General features: G+C 45.2%; 1 protein-coding gene across 6 annotated transcripts in view; it reads left to right on the top strand.

Moving 5' to 3' along the window:
• Nucleotides 1–21,168, top strand: part of PRAS40 (Proline-rich Akt substrate 40 kDa) — a 275,365-nt gene that overhangs the window by 233,478 nt on the left and 20,719 nt on the right. For all 6 annotated transcript variants that reach the window (XM_084586178.1, XM_084586179.1, XM_084586175.1 and 3 more), the window contains one exon: nt 15,648–15,784. In XM_084586178.1, coding sequence (XP_084442304.1) covers nt 15,648–15,784 — 137 coding nt within the window. The remainder of the gene's footprint in view (nt 1–15,647; nt 15,785–21,168) is intronic.

Below are 21,168 nucleotides of genomic sequence, written 5' to 3'. Positions count from 1 at the left end.
AGTCATTTTGAAAGTCATCATCACCTCTGGTTGATGGCAGCCTCGACACAAACCCTTTGGGGCAGCGTCTTTAATAGCCACTGAAAAAGCAGTAATTTTTCTGTGGTCATCGAATTTCAAGAAATCAATAATGGCTGCTGAATCTTTCGTTAGGAAAAAGTCAATCAAACTGAGTAATTCCAAGTTCGTCTGCAGATAGTCCGCCACACATTTTTGCCACGACCCAGACTCTGAGACGATGACACGAAATAGGCATTCAGTTTATGCATTTTAGCAGAGCAGAGAATAACATTTCCAAAAGATCCTTGCTGCTACTCTCTATACGCTTAACAACATTTGTCAGGCCGCGGAATGTGTGACAGTATTCCTCCCTGCTGACCGATGTTCGAGGAAATGGTTGTAATTTACTTTCCCCAACTCACTCGAGAGGTTGTTGAAGTGTCCAAGATTGCGCAAGCAGGAACTGGATGTGTCGGCACGCTGTCACTACCTTTGTCAGTTAGAGAACTTGAATATTTGGCATGAATGGATGGTGGCAGCAGGTGCTAAGCATGCATTTCATATGAGGGTGTCAATGTTCTGTTATTTTCTTTCTTCTTGTATTTTTCAGAAATGTATATATTGTGAGCCACCGCTTGAACAAACGTCTCCATTCCAGCCACAATTTGGAACGCTGCGCATAATCTTGCGAACACCGTTGAATGATGACGATGCTGCGTAAGTACAGGTGAAAGAGGTGAAAGTTCTGGCACTGCGCTCACACAAATTCCCCCGGCAAGGAAGCGGGCATCCTGGTCACTGTTTAGATGGAAGCGGGTTGGTGTGTGTACGGCTTCATGTGCAAAACATGAACATATTCTTCTGAGCACCGACGCTGATCGGCGACGGTATGCGATGGGACAACGCAATAGTTCACGGGAGATGTTTGCTGGAGCACGGTGTAAGGACCGATATAGCGATGGAGGAACTTCTCACACAATGAGGTGTGCGGATCACCATCCAGAGTAGCATTTCATCTCCGGTTGTGAAGGATGCAGTGCGGTGGTGCTGGTCATAGCGGTGCTTCCGTTCTTGCTGGGCGGCTTCAGTGTTGCGGCAAGCAATTTGCCGGTAATGGGCCATACGTGTAGAAAACTGGTCGCCCAACGATGCAGATGGGGAGGCAGGAGCAGAGAAGATGATGGTGTCAAATAGAGTTATTGGTTGATGGCCATAAACTAAGAAGAATGGGCTGTAGCAAGTGATGCGTTGAACGATTGAATTATAGGCATAGCTAATGAAAGGCAAAATGGTGTCCCAGTTCTTATGGTCAGGACTGATGTACGTGGATATCATGTCGGACAAGGTGCGGTGAAAGTGTTCGATGAGACCATTGGTCTGAGAATAACTAGAAAATGTCTTGTGGACGTTGTTGGCAGCGTGGAGTACTTCCACGAAGACTTCGGAAAGAAATATTTTCCCCATGGTCGCTAATCAAGATACAGGGAGCACCATGACGCAAGACGATCGCTCGCAGTAAAAACTCGGCAACTTCAGAAGTGGCACCTGAGCAAAGAGGGGCTGTTTCAGCGTAGCGCGTCAGATGGTCAATGGCGATTACAACCCATCGATGACCGGCGACCGTGAGAGGTAGGGGGCCGAATAAGTCAATGGTGACAGAATCGAAAGGCATGGGCGGGCAAGGAAGAGGTTGCAGGGGCCCGGCAGGAAGAGATGTTGACCTTTTACAATGTTGGCAAGGCACACATGATGATATGTATTCGGCGACGCTGGTAGAAAGCCCGGGCCAAAAGTAGTGGCTTTCTATACGGTTGTACGCCTTGTGGTGTCCTAAGTGACTGGCAGTGGCATCGTCATGGTAAGCCTCCAACACTCGATGATGAAGAGAGCGAGAAACAACGGGAATCCACCGGTTACCAGTCGTGTGGTACACAGAGCGATAAAGCGTTCAGTGTTGAATCCGGAAAAGGGGAAGCTGACGATGCAGGCGACTGTAGGGTGCCGGTGGTTGACCTCGGAGGCGAGCGATAATTGTGCTGTAGTGAGGATCAGCCTACTGCAATGACCAGAAGTTACTGCTTAGGTCCAGCGGAGAGGCCTCGATGGGTGCGACATCTAGATAATCACCAGAAGGCTGACGTGAGGGGCAGAGTGTACTGGCCGCATGGGAGTTGGTTGGAGTAGAAGACAGCAGGCAGCGAGAGAGGGCATCAGCATTGAGGTGTTTTCTGCTGGATTTGTACGTGATGGTGAAGGTATACTCTTGTAAACGTAGCACCCAGCGGCCGAGCCGACCTGATAAGTTCTTTAATGACAACAGTCAACAGAGGCATGATGGTCGGTGACGATTGTGAAATGGCGGCCATACAAATAGGGTCGAAGTGTTTGGACAGACCAAACAACGGCAAGGCATTCTAGTTCCGTAATGCTGTAGTTAAGCTCAGCTGCCGTGAAAGAACGGCTAGCGTATGTCACAACCTGCTCTTCGGACGCAGCGTTGCATTGCAAAAGAATGGCACCAATGCCTTGTCCACTGGCGTCAGTATGAAGAATGGTGGGAGCTGTCTCATCAAAATGTCCAAGAACAGGCGTTGAAGTGAGTGCTTGCTTGAGGGTTTGGAAGGCCTGTTCACATTCATTGGATCATAAAAAAAAGCACATCAGACTTCAGGAGTTTGTGTAAAGGGGCCGCAATACAAGCAAAGTTCTGGATAAAACGCTGGAAGTATGACGCCAACCCAAGGAAGCTGCATAGTTCTTTCTGGCGTTTGGGCTGAGGAAAATTATTTACTGCTACAATTTTGTCGGAATCAGGCTCTATGCCCGCCTTGCTAACGACATGGCCGAGGCCTTTGATGGTTTTGCTGGTGAAGTGGCATTTTTGAGTGTTGAGTTGGAGACCGGCTCGTGCCAGACATGTGAGAACTTCTGTTAGACGGTGCAAGTGCTTGGCGAAGTCCGACGAAAAGATGATAATATCGTCTAGGTAACATAAGCGAGTCTTCCATTTATTTCCTCGAAGCACTGTCGATCATGCACTTGAAGATGGCTGGAGCATTACATAAACCGAAAGGTATCACATTTAATTATAAAGACCATCGGGAGTAGCAAATGCAGTCTTGTCCTTACCAGATTCATGCATGGGAATTTGCCAATATTCTGAATGCAAGTCAAGACTTGAGAAATACTCTGCTCCCTGAAGGCAGTCCAGTGCGTCATCGATGCGTGGTAGCGGGTAAACATCTTTGAGGGTTATCTTATGAAGCGCCCGGTAATCCACGCAAAACCGCACAGAACCATCTTTTTTTCTTTTCGAGGACAGCAGGAGAGAACCAGGGGCTGCTGGATGGCTGGATGATGTTTCACGCGAGCATGTTGGCAACTTGATCCTCAATGATTTTGTGTTCGGGCGGCGAAGAACAATGGCTGATCCCTCAGTCTCTATGCGGTGGGAGATGACACAAGTTTGGCCTAAATTTGACGTACACACATCAAAAGAGTCTGTGTTTCAAAAGAACTGCGAGCAATGCCGCCGACTCTTCAGAAGGTAGTTCAGTGCTGATGGTTGCCGCAAGTGGTGAGGAAGGTCGCTGAGGTAGAGCATCAGATGGTGGAGAAGCACAGGAAAGCGTGGCGAGGGGAACAGAATCTCCTTCAAAAAGAAAGCCAACAGTTCCTCTTATCGGTAAAAATAAAGGCTGGGTACGAGTGTTCATTGCCGCGACAACCGCGCAACCGCAGTTGTCGCCGACGATAAAAACTCGCAGCCTAAAATTAGTTCATGAACACATGACGGAATCACCACAAACTCAATATGATGCCACTGGTCATCGATGAGAACGCGCGTTGTGCATTGCCCTATGGGTGTGATGGCAGTACCATTGGCTCCACGGAGAAGGGGACTGATGTACGGAGTTATTACTTTGCGGAGACGATAACACAAGTTGCTATTAATGACGGAATAAGCGGCCCTGTATCGATAAGGGCTTCAATGTACACTCTTTCGATCATAGTTTTTGCAGCACGTAGCCAGACAAGGACAAAGATGGAGGAACACGTAAGATGTCCTTGTCCGGCTACGTGCTGCAAAAACTATGGAAAACCAACTAGCCTAACAGCTTGTCCTCTCCTTCGATCAGCACTTTCAGAATGTTAGACGGGTGTTCGAGAGGAATTTCAGAGTTCATTTGTGAAGCAGCTTTTCCTCCAAAAACTGTTTCTGCTAGTTTTCTGTGCTAGGAAGGAACGATTGGGAGAGCGGTCGAAGTGGGGACGGGTGGCTTAAAAGCAATGAGGAGCGGCGTCGGGTAGAACGAGAGGGTCAGGAATTATCCCGGGAAACTTGTGGCGAAGGAGAACGACGAAAGGAATCGGAGTATGGGATCGTAGAAGCTTCAGGCTGGCGTAGGCGGGCATTCTTGAATGGAGCATAACCGCGCTGTTCGTCTTGCTGGCGCCGGCGACAGATGCGGGAGATGTGACCGTGTATTCCGCAGAAATAGCAGACTGGGCGGGAGGGACGCCAGGATTGTCGATAACGGGGCAGTTGAGAGCATGGGGCTACTGGAGCCACATGACCACACACAGGAGCAGGACAAAGAGAATGAACTGGGGCAGGTGGCTTCGAAGTCATTTCAGCATATGTTGGGATACGGCAGGCGGTAGTCAACGTGGCTGGTGCTACGGCGCAGGTGAAGGTGGCCAGTTCTCCTTGACGGTACTGTGCAAATCTGAAGTGGCTGGCAGGAAGTTCGAGCTTCCAGGAACTCAGTTCAGTTCAGTCGTTCAGTCGTGTCCGACTCTTCGTGACCATATGGACCATATCACACCATACTTTCCGGTCTCTCACTATCTTCCTAACATAACTTCATATGCATCGCCTCGAGGATGCCATCTAACCATCGCGTTCGCTGCCTACCCCTTCTCCGATGACCCTCAACCTTTCTCAACATCAAATCTTTCTCCAGCGACTCCTCTCTTCTCATCAGATGACCAAAGTAGCTGAGCTTTAACTTTAGAATTTGACCCTTCAATGAGTAGTCAGGGTTTATGGTCGACAATATCGACTGATTTGATCTTCTGGCCGTCCAAGGAACTCTCAAGAGTCTCCGCCAGCACCACAATTCAAACGCGTCAATTCTTCGGCAGTCAGCCTTCTTCACAGTCCAACTATCGCATCCATACATCACAACTGGAAAGACCAAAGCACGAGTTATACAGATCTTAGTTGGCAGTGTAATGTCTCTGCTCTTTACTAGGCGGTCAAGGCTAGCCATGGCTCTTTTTCCCAGAAGCAGGCGTCTCCTAATTTCATGGCTGCAGTCTCCTTCCGGGGTAATCTTGGAGCCCAAAAAGAGAAAATCTGTCACAGCTTTCACTTCTTGTCCCTTGATGCTCCAGGACTTGATAGGGCAAGACGCCATGATCTTTGTCTTTTTAATGTTCAGTTTAAGCCCAAACTTCTCATTCTCATCTTGTATGCGCATCAGAAGTCTCTTGAGTTCCACTTCACTTTCTGCATTAAAGTGGTATCATCCGCATATCTAAGGTTGTTGATACGTTTCCCAGCAATCTTCACTCGAGCTGAAGACTCGTCCAGACCGGCCTTCCTCATTTTGCACTCAGCATACAGGTTAAATAGGCAGGGCGACAGTGTGCAGCTTTGTCTCACTCCTTTCTCAATCGGAAACCAATCAGTAAGACCATGCCCAGTTCTGACTGTGGCCTCTTGCCATTCATACAGGTTCCTGAGGAGACAGATGAGGTGAATTGGAACTCCCATCTCTTGGAGAGCTTGCCACAATCTGCTGTGATCTACGCAGTCAAACGCTTTCGCATAATTAATAAAGCAGAAGTAGATGGGTTTCTGGAACTCTGTTGCTTTTTCCATGATCCAGCGAAGGTTGGCCATCTGGTCTCTAGTTCCTCCGCCCTTGCGAAACCCAGCTTGCACGTCCGGAAGCTCCCGATCCACATACTGCTGCAGCCTAACTTGGAGGATTTTCAACATCACCTTGCTAGCATGCGAAATAAGCGCGATCGTGCGGTAGTTGGAACAATCTTTGGCACTGCCTTTCTTTAGAATGGGGATGTAAAGTGACCTCCCCCAATCCTGTGGCCACTGCAGGGTTGTCCAAATCTTGTGACGTAATGTATGCAGAATGTAAATAGCGTCATGGTTGAGGGTTTGAAACAACTCATCTGGAATGCCGTCAATTCCGCTAGCTTTGTTCTTAGCAAGGCTGGCTAAGGCCCATTCAACTTCACTCTTCAGGATATCCGGCTTGAGATCAGTACTCACAACCTTCTTATGTTGGGTTTGCACATCCGGGTTCTTCTTGTACAGTTCTGTGTATTCCTGCCACCTCTTCTTTATCTGTGAGGCTTCAGTGAAGTCCCTGCCTCATTCGTCCTTTATCACGCCCAGCTTAGCACAAAAGCTTCCTTTGATATCTTTGATTGTCTTATACAGAGCTCTTGTGTTCCTCAATTGACTGTTGTCCTCAACCGCTTGGCACTGTATGTTCAGGAAGGCATTCTTATCTCTTCTTGCTATTTTCTGAAAATCTGCATTGAGAACCTTGTATCTTTCTCTTTCCCCCATAACCTTTGCCATCCTCCTTTCCTCAGCTATTTGCAAAGCCTCTTCAGATAACTAGTTTGCTTTCTTGCATTTCTTTTGCTTTGGAACTACCTTAGTAGCAACTTCTTGTATTATATCACGAACATCAGTCCACATCTCTTCAGGCTCTCTGTCTTCTAGATCTAATTCTTGAAATCTATTCCTCACTTCCACAGCATATTCTGATGGAATTTGATCCAGATCATACCTGTAAGGCCTTCTAATTTTCTGTGTTTTCCTCAATCGAAGCTTAAATTTGGCAACAAGAAGCTGATGATAGATGCCACAATTGGCCCCAGGCCGTGTTTTTACTGCTAGTATAGCGCTTCTCCATCTCTGCCGGCAAATAATATAATCAATATGATTCCTGTACAGACCGTCCGGTGAAGTCCATGTGTACAGGCGCCAGGAACTAAACTTGGTTAATTGGCGAGCTCCTCTCTTATGAAATGGCACCGATAATGGTGCGCATGTTGCCGTCAACAAGAACGCCGTCATTGATGCTGTCTTTTTGCAGGCTGCATGACTGAAGTTTGTCCAGGCGTTGGCAAGTAGTGGTTATGTCTGACACAGTGGAGGGGTTCTGAACCAACAAGGCGTTGAATGCAACGATTCCGATGCCCTTAACAATATGGCAAACGCGTTCAGCTTCTGTCGTAGTAGCATCGACTTGGCGGCAAAGGGCTAAAACGTCCTCGATATATGATGTGTAAGACTCACCAGGCTGCTGAAGATGGGCTTCGAGCTTCCTCTTAGCCAGCTAAGAATGACCAGATTGCATGCCGAATATTTTCTGCAGCTGCTGGGTGAATGTTGACCAATGAGGGATGTGGTCCTCGTGATTGAGAAACCACATTTTTGAGACATCAGTCAAGTAGAAGACAACGTTCAGTAGCTTGTGGGAGTCATCCGAGCGGTTGAAGGAACTCACTCTGGTATAATTATTATGCCAGTCTTCGACATCATCGCCTTGAAGGTCGTCAAAGAGCTGGGGATCGCGCTGGCAGCTGGTGATGATCCAGGTAGGGGTAGCCACAACATCAGGGTCAGATGCCGGGAGTGGGCGGATCCCGTTGCCCTCGTTCTTGTGAGGGCAAGTGAAGGCCGGAACGGAGCTCCAGGGGAAACTGTATAGGGAACCTGCGCTGCCTAGGGAGCGCGCTTAAAATCAGACATCCAGTGCCGTCTGGTTTCAAAATGAGCAAGCGTATAGTAGGACTGAGCACGCCGCTCGTCGTACCGTGGCTGCACCCATCGGCTGATTTGGAGCTGTCTATTTCGTGCGTAACGCTTTTATCGCAGGTTTAATGTTGTGAAGAACTTGGAGTTTCCTTTTTAACTGCTTGAAGGCGCCACCTGACCTCCTCAGCTGCATGCCATCTTGGCTACAAGCCGTGCCGCTGCTGCATCATGGAAGCTATAAAGTCACTACGCATAGGTTTGAAACGGTTATGAGTTCAGTCTTTTTTTTTTTTCTTGCTATTGGGCGCTTGCAAAGTACAGCGTCTCTGCACGGTAAATACGGGCACACTTTCTGGCAAATAATATCTCCTGCTATGAAGCATCGCTAGTGGAGGGTAAATATATCACAGCAAAATGAAATGACCTCACTGCTATAATAGCATTCAGTAGGGTTCGGCAATACTGCGCGCGTTAAGAGCATTGAACGCATGCAGTACTCACCTACTGCCCATTTGATGAACACTAATGATTCAGCTAGCTTCATGAAGAGAAAATTTATCGATTAAATTGGTCCTCGTGTGATGCACTGTTGTTAGGGCGATGCCGTTGAACGTTTCTGTAGAGAAACAAAGGCCTGCAGTTGCGTTTCGGCACTTGCCTATTCACGTAAACAAACGACAAGCAACGGATGGGTTTATTTGTCTTTTGTTTATTCTTTGAAGCGAATAACACGTACTGAGATCCGCTGCGTAGCATGCATCTAAAAGGCTCGCACTGCTAGCACTATGAAAAGTCAAGTGGCTGCGATTGTTCTGTTCATAAACATTAGGCAAAAATTATCGGTGCCCGACAATGAGAGAGCGTAGGAGAGAGTTGTCATACTTTAAAACTCCTTAGTCTAAACCCGCGCTCTCTATTTTAAGAGGCAAGAATGAACTACATCGAAGGATGGCGTTATTATCAGTGATGGTTAATGCAAAAAAATAAATCAGTACGACCTTTAAACAACAAAGTTGCTATGGTTTGTTCCTTGCACAGAATGAAAATTGTAGCAGGCACCATTTAACGGGGGGATGTGAGTGGTTATATACACTGACACACTGGCATATCCCCCACCCCTTCCTCTTTCCACCCGCCCTGTATGCCGACTGCGACTGGAGATCGGCTTATCTATACTATTTTGTGCCCAAATAAACGACTCGAGCAATCATGGTCAGTTCTCGGCATGCGGGCCTTGCAATAATCATTCAACAATATTTACAATAGGCAAGTTCTCGATTGAATATGGAGGATATTTACCAATTAATTCGTAGGTGCCCTGAAACGAATATCGCATGAATATTTTCAGCTGTACTTCAGTCAGCAAATTAAATCGTCCAACTTAAAAACAAAAAGTGCTTTCTCTGAAGCAATACGTCTTTTATTCGAAGCAAACAATGAACAGATTAATTCTCTAATTGTGGAGCTTTTTTCAATCACAGCTGACTTACTGACCTATTGAAAAATTATTGAATGGTCACTAGGTGAGTTGCGATAGTTTAATGCAGGAAGTAGTCTGAAAGCATGCCGGCTAAGGCACTACGCAACTCTGCAATTCCGACAAAATACTGCGTGTTCGGATAGGTTGCAAACTCTCTCGGTTTGTCATCTAGATGATCACAATATGCATATCGGGATGCCACTTACTTGTTTACTTTAAGTTGTCGTCCATTTTGCAATAGCCCCACTCATACCCTAAAAGGTGCCCTTCACAATACGTTCTCATCAGGTTGCGAAATTGATAAACACGAATAAACAGAACTTTATGTGTACAGGTGCGGTCATAAGTAAACGGAGCACGCTTTTCTGTTCAAATTGAAATCACACCTTCTACACTGGAGATAAGAAAACAATATTGTCCTAGTGAAAAGGTACTAGCATCTAGTACCGGATCGCACATACCACGACTGCCAATTTCAATTATGCAACGCATGAAAAATAATAGAAGAAAAAAGTGCGCTCCGTTTCCTTTTGTCCGCAGGGGTACGGTACGGCACAGCGGAAGCCACGTTATGAAATGCAATGAGCAGCGCTCAAACGAGAAGCTCAACAATCCCCCGTACTCCTCCAGCCTCCTGAATCGAGCTGAGTTTTACCGCCGCTGCGTTTTGTGCAGCTGCGGTGCAATAGAGTGCAGAGCAGTCTTTTTATCGTAACCGAGTCTTCTAAACGCAGCAGTGTGCCTTTGGTTTCGCGATAAATTAGACGCACTTCAGCGCCTCCAGCTGCGGCTATCTTAGCCATCTGCCAAGGTAGTGGCACGACGGCCTCTAGGCGGCGCTGGCGGTACGCCTAGAGGCCGTCGTGTCACTACCAGAAACAAAAATTTAATAACTAGAATGATGGTTTAGTTAACCAATCTGAATCAATAACTAAGATATAGGTAGAAAAATGAGCATGATAGCTACTGCTACCACATCGTTTCAAAGGAGACGCTCCTATATTCCATCCATCCATCATCCGTCTGTCCATCCATCCATCCAAACTCCTGCGCAGGTTTCCTATACAGGTCGAAAGCGAGAGGCTTGGGATACTAAGGGCACCTCCGCCACTTGTGAGCCACCGCTCGAACAAATGTCTTTATTACAGCCAGGATATGGAACGCTGCGCGTGATCTTATGAACACCGGTGAATGATGACAATGCTGTGTATGTACAGGTGAAAGTTCTGGCACCGTGCTCACAATATTTACATCTGATTATGTATTAAAATCTCAGTTGATCGTTAGCGCTTTTGCGTGTCCACTCGCTCGTTCCATCTTTCTTTGTGCACTATTATTTCCAGCTTAGAACGAATCACCATCATGTCCAAACCTATTCTCTGCTTTCATTAAGTCATCAAGAATTACATATGGGTATAATAACTTTTAAAATGAATGGCTACACCACCACCTCTTCTGTTTTTTCTGCTAATGGTTGCACTCTTATAGCCATAAAGGTGAGGTTTCACGTTATTCTTTGATAGTCAGGTTTCATTGAGAACTGTTACATCATATGAATCCAGGTACATATTTTTAAATCTTGTGTCTTGTTTTTAACACTTCTCATATTGAGAGAAGGGCAATCGTAATATGAACAATTTTGCTGCCTTTCCATTGTTGGAGCGTCGGAAGTACACAAGAATGAGGGTCATGTTATCTAGCTTCCAATTTTATCAATATCTGCCATGTCTGTTCCTTGGTCTTTTCTGGCAAGAGTTCGGTCACGAGTAAACGACACACATTTCTATCGTGCTCTTTTGAGCAATGGCTGCACCAAGAAGTTTCTTGTTTGCGTCAGTCAGGCACTCTTTTACAGAGACACATTTTCAATCCTCTGCTTTTTACTTTTTGGCAGGAGCTTTGTGCGCTGCACACAATGGACAACAATGTACTCAGACTTGAAGGTACTGACGAACAATTGGCTCATTCACCAAATTTCCAATCCTCATTGCCAGATTGTTTGCTCTCTGGTACTCTTCATTCCTTTCAGCAAGCTTTCAATTTTTAGCATTTCTTCATTTTGTTTAGTCAGCCATTCAACTTCCTTCTGAAGTTGCTTTAGCTCTGTTTTGATTATTGATTGATGGCATATGTCGCTTCAGTGTCTTTCAGATCATTTATCTCGCGAGATCGTCAGCAACTTTTGTTAAATCTTTTACTTCCTTGCTCATTGTTAAAGAAAGGACAGAACAGTTTACAGACTACAGCTTCAAATCCCAGAGTCAAGGCACACCAAGACCAGCAATGCAGCGGTGCGGGCCTAGTTCCTTATGATTACCACAGCAAAAAAATATTAGCCGTGGTTTAGCTTATGGTTAAGCCTGGAGTTAAGCGAGAGCTATCTGCATGGCTACGCTTAGCTTCAGCTTGAAAGTAAAGACATGGCATTTGCACGTAGTAGTTTACTCTATGGTTCCACCTTTACGCCATAGGGGGCACTTTTGACCACTAAAGTGTGATGAGGCCTCTATCACGCAGTGGTCCGAAGACCTCCACTACGCCACCTCTCTGTTTTCATTCCCATCATCGCGATGACGGAATAGCGTAAGCTACCAGCCAACATATAAAGCCCTGCTTTAACCGAGCCGTATGAACGTGTCTGCGTGTCCTATGGATAACGTGAAATGCGAGGGTTTTTGCAGGATGATAGCGATATCACCCTCTCATATGAAAGGAGAGCCTCGAGTTGGCAGCTCCTGCCAAATGTAATGTCAGGAAATCTTACAGTTAGTGCTCGGCCATGTGAGCTTCCAGTTACCGCTTCCCGCGACTTCTTCCTTCGCTCGTCGTACAGGCACGGCGAAATGGCGAGATGTGGCCAATGTAGCTCTCGCTGCCGAGTACTTGGTCGTCCTGAGAAAAATGCCATTTTATTGCGAAAGCAATACTACGACAGTCAAAGCGAGACCTCGTGTGGCCGCAGCTACGCTGTGAGGAGGCGTCGCTGTGATCTTCTCATAAAAAATCAGCCTGTCATGACATTTGAATTCACGTTACCCTTATGCCACGGGAAGGAGCTGCCAACTGTGGTCGCTCTTTTCATATGAGAGGGTGATATCAGAATCAGCCTGCCAGAACCGTTTGCAGCACTCTTGTTACCCCTACGGTACTCAGGCACGTCCATATGACTTTGTTGAAGCATGAGTTTATATGTGGGCTGGTAGCTATGCTCTCCATCATACCCTTAAAGGATAAGCTTAAGTGTCCTCAATAATGTAGCACCTTACACTGATAGGGCGTCATAGGGGAATAATGTAGCAGGCAAAAGAATCTTCCGCCATTGCTTTCGCAATTCAGCTAGGGTTAACCAGAGCTAAACCACAACTAATCTTTTACAGCCTTCAAGTGGCTTGTTGAAGTGCAATGTAGTGAGGGTAGCGCCAACAAAAATTGCTCTGGTCGAAAGGTAGCGGCACATTCAGCATGCAAGTCCTTGCATTTGGTTGACCACTGCCTGGAATGTGAAGATCTAAACCAGTTTGTAAGCTAGAGTGTAAGGAAGGTTGTAAGCCCCTTTACAAGCGAGCCAAAGTTTTATTAACCAAGAAGTAACGTCTCCAATGTAAAGTCACCAAAAGCATTTTATATTTTAAGACCGGGAAATTCTTGTACAAGTGCCAATTTCTTTAACAGCAAAAGAACTAGCATACCTAGACCATACATTGAAATAATTTCTTCTGTTTTATCTGTTTTGGATTTTTGGCTTCCGTGATGATGACGACGTTTACTGCTTTTTGTGCCCTGTCTCTTTTTATTCAGCACCTCTGCACTATGTTTGTGTTTTGCCTTGCTTTTTATGAGGTGTATATATTCTGTGTTTTTCCAATAAAACTTTGGAAAATAGTGCTCAGTCATTTTTTTGCGCTAACTTAACCACGAATCGGATTTAGCTCACCTAACTTCCATTTAACTTTGAGATGGAACTAAAGCTTGTCGGCGATAAGCACTGGGCGAGTTAACGGTTGTTTTTTTATTTGAGTTGAAAACCGCAGTTGTGCTAAGAGAGCACGGCTCGTTTTTGTGGTACTGATCATTACTTGTACAGTATTGTTTAACTTTGAACCCCCGTTTGAAAAATTCTCCTGCCTCAACCGGAGGCTCATTTACTGTGAAACTGCGCACAAAACTTGCTTGTTGTTGACCTTTTTGATGCGTATTAAAGGGACACTAAAGAGAGAAAGGAAGTGTGTTTGCATCGATAGAATGCCAGTTCCTGATTACAAAAAGACCACTCTTACTGAAAACAAAGCTGTTATAAGGTAGTAAAGAAGAACAACAGAAATACAGGTATCGCCACCATAGCCAAACGGCCGAGGCTCACAACCACAAATCACGTGACGCGCTAGGGATCCCGGAGGCTGACAAATGCGAATTACGTTGCATGTTTGAATGCGGTAGTACGTTTTTTCTCAAAGATAACACGCTTTTATCATATGTAAACGACGGCGAAAAGACAACATAAACGTTGCAAGGCAAATACAAAAATATACTTGGAGGTGCCACAGGCGCCCACTTCAGTTTTGGTTATGTTTCAGCTGAGGCATTTCGTGCGCACTCGGATAGTTTGTTTGAACCTGCAGCGCCTGAATTACGAGCTTGGAGCAGCAGGTGCGCCTTGATGGTTCCCATTTGAGCATTCGGAGGCACGAGCGAGCGAAATCCGCTACTGCCGACACACTCCTTCGTTCACACTTCTGCGCCAACATATCGCCGCCGTTGCCGCTTCGACTGTGACCTGACCGCTTGACTGCAGCTACGTACGCCACGAAAAGCATACATATGCTAAGTACCGAAGGAAAAACGCATTATCATTCAATTGTTCACTAAATCATGACATATCTGACCAACATATACTGCGTCAACAAGACCTTCAACGTGCAATTTGCAGGCGTCGTAAACAAAAGGGGCATACTTGCCGCTCATACCAAGGAGAGCGTCGATATATTGCACTCGTCGCCCGGCGAAAAAAAGGGCCTTGGGTAAAAAGTAAAAACTAAAAATAACGAAGCACCAGAAATACATTACAAAAGGTTTAAAAAAAATCGATTTGTAAAAAAAAAAAGAAAAAAAAAAAACCGCCAGAAGCGGTAAGACTCGAACTCGCTACTGCTTGCTCCGTAACGTTCGGCGCTAACCGCTCGGCTACGCCGCGCCACAAGAACCTTTGAAATATTTCTAGTTTTTATGTCATGACCCCATTTACAATAAAGTGTTTCTGCTGCCAGTCTAAAAATTACAACTTCTTGATCGTCGGCGCATGCTGCCTGCTCTCACGTCTTGCAACTAATGTTCTGGATGCCTATGCAGAACACTATATTGTGCACTGGATCCATTTTAACATGTGGAATTTCACAGCGCTGGCAAATGTAGTGGCGCCGGCACTTCGGTCATGTTCTGCTACCGTGGACGTAATTTTCGCTGAACACGGAGCTATAGCACAAACCTTGAAGGAAAAAAGTGCGACGAAGCTTCAAAACTGACAAGCGCAGCAGCGAGGACACTATTTTGCTGGTAACTAAATCTTATTTGTATGTAAACATGTCAGGAAGCGTTGCGATGACCGAGGGCTCGGTTTGTTTATACACAGTGCAAGAAGGAGCGCAAAAGCTTGAGAAACATGTAAAGTAGTGTGCATTACAAACGCTCTATGTTTTTTTTTCTTCCTTTACGGGCCCATCGCTCGGTAAACTACTCTCTTCATCGTTTTGTTTATTTCGGCTGAGGCCGTCATTGCGAGTACGCTGTTGCCAAGTTGGCCCTCGAGGGATGCGACGCCGCGGGCCGCGCTGGCTCGCTAGCTATCACGGAGTCTCCGCTTACGTCATAGTGTGCGTCACTCAACTCCAACTACGTAGTTGGAGGCCACAGTTTGAATTCGACCGGCGGGAACAAGAAAAAACCTCAACTTCTTATCGCAATATCTCAGCAATTATTCGATTTTTTGCTGCCGGATATGCGGCGACAGTGTCACCAAATGTAGTTTATTAGATTTTCATACCGTCTTTGGCTGTCTTTAGTGTCCCTTCAAATTGGGTAATGGTGCTTGCTTGGTTTGGCTGCACATGATGAAAAACCAGATCTCTCTACGTAGAGTTTGAGGTGGCACACAGACTTTTTGGCAAAGATAACTGCTGGCACCATCTGTCAACAAAAAGGTCAACAACAAGCAATTTTTATGTGCAATTTCACTGTAAATGAGCCTGCAGTTGAGGCGGGAGAATTTTTCAAACGGGGGTTCAATAAAGTTGGAGAACACTGTACTGCTAAGGGGAAGTTTCAATAAAACTGAAACTGGTGGTGTTGAGAGTAAGTGTGTCTCTCTAGATGGCGGCCGCAGCAGCAGTAGCAGCAGTGGCGGCAGTGCCCTGGAGGAGGAGGGGGAGCCCCTGCGTCTCCACTGTGCCTACTCGCTCCCCGTGGACATGCCTGGTTGGCGACCCCGCAAGGAGGACGACCACGAGGCAAGCATCCACTAGTATACGGATTAGATGGAAGGAAGAAAAACCATTGTCTTTGGTACTAAAGAAATTTCAAGCTTTTTTTTTGTGGAAAATAATTGCAATAAGTACTAGTGACATGATGAAAAAACAGCGCTACAGACTAGGACGAAGATTAAGAAGCAAACAGGACGGGCGCTGACTCGCAACTGAAGTTTATTGAAAAAGCACAGTATAAATATCCAAGCCAAGCCGATTTAACTTCAGTTGCGAGTCAGCGCCCATTTTGTTTGTTTCATGATCTTCGTCCTAGTCTGTAGCGCTGTCACCGTACCAACTCGTCCAGATGTCTCTTCTATTAAAGTACTAGTGAAATTGTCCATAGTAATGTGGAAGTATTTTAGGCTCATACTAGTATAAGACGCAGTATACAGTACTAATGGGAGACTTCAATGCCAAGGTAGGGAAAAAGCAGGCAGGAGGTGACTATGGCATTGGTTCTAGGAATAGCAGGGGGGAATTACTAGTTGAGTTTGCAGAGCGCAATAACTTAAGAATCATGAATACCTTCTTCAGCAAACGGAAGAAGACTAAAAATGAAATTGACTTCATAATGTGTTCAACCCCCGCCATTATGCAAGATGTAGAGGTAATCGGGAAAGTGCTATGCAGTGACCACAGGATGGTGAAGTCCCGAATTAGCTTAAATCTGAAGAAGGAACGCAACAGATTAGTAAGAAAGAAACCCATCAATGAATTAGCGGTGAGGGGGAGGACAGAAGAGTTCAGGATCTCGCTACAGAATAGATATTCAGCTCTTAAACGAGGATGGCGACATTACCCTAGAAGCAATGACAATAATTTCAGAGATATCATTACTGAATGTGCGGTAAAAGTAGGCGGTAGGATAGTTAGAGAGGATACCGGTAAGCTGTCTAAGGAGACGAAATATTTGATTAAGAAACGCAAGAGAAAGCTTCCAATCCAACAGACCGGATCCAATTGGCCGAGATATCAAAGCTAATCAATAAGCGCAAGGTGGCCGATATAAGGAAGTATAACATGGAGAAAATTGAGCATGCTGTAAAGAACGGGGGAAGCTTTAAAGCGGTAAAGAAGAAATTGGGCATAGGCAAAAACCAGATGTATTCGATAAGGGACAAGGCGGGCAACGTCATCACGAATATGGATAAGATAGTCAAAGTAGCCAAGCAGTTCTATACAGATCTCTACAGTAGCCAAAGAAGTCAGGACCGTAACGAGATTGGCGGCAGAGAAAAACAGTCAGACGTTCCACCAGTGACGAAGGACGAGGTCAAGAAAGCATTAGAAACTGTGAAAACGGGGAAATCAGCTGGAGAGGATCAGATAACTACAGATTTGCTGAAGGGCGGGAAGGATATCGTGTTAGAAAAACTAGCCACCCTGTATACGCAGTGCCTGGTGTCATCGACGGCACCGGAACCATGGAAGAATGCAAACATTATCCTCATTCATAAGAAAGGGGACCCTAATAACCTTAAAAATTACAAACCAATCAGCTTACTGTCTGTTACGTATAAGGTATTTACTAAGGTAATCGTAAATAGAATCAGGACAACCTTAGACTGCAATCAAGCAAAGGATCAAGCAGGTTTTCGGAAATGGTACTCTACTGTCGATCATATCCATAGCATCAATCAGGTGATAGAAAAATGCTCGGAATATAATCAGCCTTTATACATAGCATTCATTGATTATGAAAAAGCATTTGACTCAGTTGAAACATCGGCGGTGATGCAGGCATTGCGAAATAAGGGGGTAGACGAGCCGTACGTGAAAGTGCTGGAAGATATATATAGTGGCTGCACAGCAACCATAGTTCGGCATAAAGAAAGCAACGAAATTCCCATAAAGAAAGGTGTTAAGCAAGGAGACACAATCTCCCCAGTACTATTCACAGCTTGCTTAGAGGAAGTATTCAGAGACTTGGAATGGGAGCAGTTAGGGATAAGGGTAGATGGAGAATACCTCAGTAATCTGCGATTTGCTGATGACATTGCCTTGCTAAGCAATTCGGGGGATGAACTGCAAATAATGATTGGTGACCTAGACAGAAAAGTAGAAAGGTAGGCTTGAAAATCAATATGCAGAAGACTAAGGTAATGTTCAACAGCCTCGGGAAGGAACAGCAGTGTACATTAGGTAGCGAAGTACTGGAAGTAGTAGGCGAATATGTCTACTTAGGACAGGTAGTAACCGCAGATCCGGACCGGAAATAACAAGAAAAATAAGATTGGGATGGAGCGCATTTGGCAAGCACTCGCAGATTATGACTAGCAGCTTACCGGTATCGCTAAAGATGAAAGTATATAACAGTTGCACATTACCTGTACTCACCTATGGGGCTGGAACGTGGAGGCTAACCAAGAGAGTTCTACTTAAGTTGAGGACAACCCAGATGGCTGTGGAACGAAAAATGGTAGGGGTAACATTAAGAGATAGGAAGCGTGCAGAGTGGGTCAGAGAAATAACTCGAGTTACTGACATTCTAGTGGAAATTAAGAAGAAGAAATGGGCATGGGCAGGACATGTAGTGCGAAGAGAGGATAACTAATGGTCGCTTAGGGTAACAAACTGGATTCCAAGGGAAGGAAAGCGTAGCAGGGGGTGGCAGAAAGTTAGGTGGGCAGATGAGGTTAAGAAATTCGCAGGGGTCAAGTGAATGCAGTTAGCACAGAACCGGGTTAAGTGGAGAAATATGGAAGAGGCCTTTGCCTTGCAGTGGGTATAGTCAGGCTGATGATAATGATGATTTTAGGCTCAAAATTCGTGTTGTTAGTGCAAAAGGACAGTACACACAGTAAGCGCCTGTGGTGTACGTGTCTTGTTACTGTGTGCCCTGCCCTTTTGCGTTAACAAGGTGAATTTTGAGACTGATCACCAACTAGTCCAACAATTAACGCTTTTAAAGTATTTTAGGGCATACTACAACCTCAGGAACGACAAGGGATGAGACAGACAGGATGAAGCATGGAACTTCACTTGAGTTTCACTTTACAGATACCACATATTTATGCAGTTTCCATAATTACATCTGAAAAATGACAAGCAACTATCACCGTGGCATGTGTGGGACAGATGTTCACCTAGACATGAGACCTCTTTTTTTTGGCTTGCAAAACGGGTTTTGCTAAGGCATGGCAAGATATCCTTCCTTTATATGGTAAGCTGAGTATCTTCTAAGATGAGACGTGAACTTTTTCAAAATTGCGTTTCGGGGAACTGAGGCGTGCAGTTACGGCAGTGGTGAAAGTGGCCGCAGCCAGTTGGCCACCCTTGCCAATGTGCCACGTTGTGCTCTTATAGTGTAACGTTTGTACAACATCCAGTTTGTCCAGCGTAGCATTTGCCACAGTACACAGGTATTCGGTGAACGACCCCACTTTTGCTGGGAGGGGAGGAGCCTGTCTACATTCAGATGTCTTCCCTGCACCACATTGCACATGCCAGCAAGGTTTTTGGATGCCGTAAATTCCACCAGGATGTCACCTTTCTGAGCCACTTTTTTGAGACGGTGGGGGAATTCTGATATAAACAATGGCCAGGTATTACCGCACATACACTCTTCCACAAGTGAGAGGTAATTCACAAATTATTCCAACCTTACAACCAACATATCTGAACTTCCTTGGGCATCCTGTCTTGTTTTCTTCACCATTTACCCTAGGGCTTTTCAGCTTGCAGGGCACTGAAAAAACAATGGGAATGTGTATTTGTTGGCTACTCTTGTTAAGTTGTGGGCCACATGGTAAAAATACCTGGGGCATTTTCCTGGTTCTTCTGTCACCTTCTTCCCTATCTGCTGCATCCACGTTCTTTTTTCTTAATTTTTTGCAACATTGTTTCTGCCACTGAAATTAAAAGGGTTGAAGGAAAGCTCGCTGACACCAGCCTAGAAATCTGTGAGTCGAAGCTTTCCTGAACAGCATGACTTGACTTCGTTAATAGCCTCTCGTCAGCACATGGTTGCCCTTTTTACCGTCTTGGACCGGGCTGAATCATATGGCATAATTTCTTTCCGAGCACAATAGATTCCTACTGAAAAAATTGTAGGAGGCAATAACCTCACATTTTCTCACACAATCTCACTAAATTCCCGTAAGAAATCACAAGTTCCATATAATTGCATAAGGTCTCATAGTTTCCTGTACATTATTATAAATTATGTAAGATGTTTTATGATAATGATGTGCACCGAATGAGAGTTTATGCGGTTATATGAGATTTTATGAGGTTATTGCCCCGTACAACTTTTGGTTTTTCAGTAGGAGAGGCTTGTAGCACCAGCAAACAAGCCGTCCTGAAACAGAGATCTGAAGGTCCGGGAGAGTAGATGTGTAGGCCAGTTGGTGAGGGAAAATAAAACTGCAGCAGGCACAGAACCGAGGAATGAGGTCCAGGAACTGCAGTTTCTTCAGAACCTCATGCGTAAAATTTAACCGTCTTCCAAACTGTCTAAAACTGTTTAAAACTTCCACCACAGTGTCATGATAGGTCAAGGAATCTCTTTTTCTTAAAATGACTAGAAAATCATCGATATACCTAAAAACTTTGATCACCTTGTTCCTATCAAATGCGCCATCTAAAACTGTCTATGGAAAAGAGGAAAACCCTGCACAAGACAGGCACCACACAGGACCCGATACCGATGCCACTTTTTTGCACATATGACTTACCGTGAAAAGTAACAATCGTTGCGCTCAGATAAAATTCTAGAAGCGACAGAAAACTTTAAACAGTTTTGAAAAGCGACCAGTCCTTTTTTTCAATACGCTCAAGAACCAAAGTAAACAGCTCTTGGTGGGGGATAGAATGTAATGAATCTTCTACATCAATCGAAAACATGCTGCCAACTGCATTGTTGTCCATAAAACATATCACATCACGCGAGTTCCTGGTTTCAAATGGATCTCTAATAGACAGCCTTTTCATGTTCTTTAAGAGATACCTGCTAAGCAGTAATTGCCAGGTGTCTCATTCCCTTACAACGATTAACGAAATCATCCAGCAGAACGTTTTATTGCAGGTAAAGCTCAGCCAAAAAGCACACTCGTGAAGATCACAACCTCTTTCAAGCAAGCAGCATAACAGGGTGGTTTCCAGGCTGCTCCGAATAGCTAGAAGTAGCCTTCTGTTAATGAATGTGCGTATTGCGTAATTTTTGAGAAAATGTTTTGGAGCGCTGAAAGCAAATTTAAATAGGTGCGAATGGGATACTTAGGTCAGCTATTGTAAATATAACCAAAACATTACTTTCAAGCAGAACTTACCCTTGTTATAAAACAGGGTCGCCAAAAGCAGAAATTGCTAAAGCACTTTATTTACCGCACGCGGCCTCATCATCACTCCCTGCGTTCCATGGTGTA

This window comes from Amblyomma maculatum, unplaced genomic scaffold (assembly GCF_055883805.1).
Source record: "Amblyomma maculatum isolate TAMU_Amacu unplaced genomic scaffold, ASM5588380v1 scaffold_15, whole genome shotgun sequence".
Lineage (NCBI taxonomy): Eukaryota > Metazoa > Arthropoda > Arachnida > Ixodida > Ixodidae > Amblyomma > Amblyomma maculatum.
The sequence above is the reverse complement of the archived record's forward strand: the minus strand, read 5'-3'. Positions and strand labels throughout refer to the sequence as shown.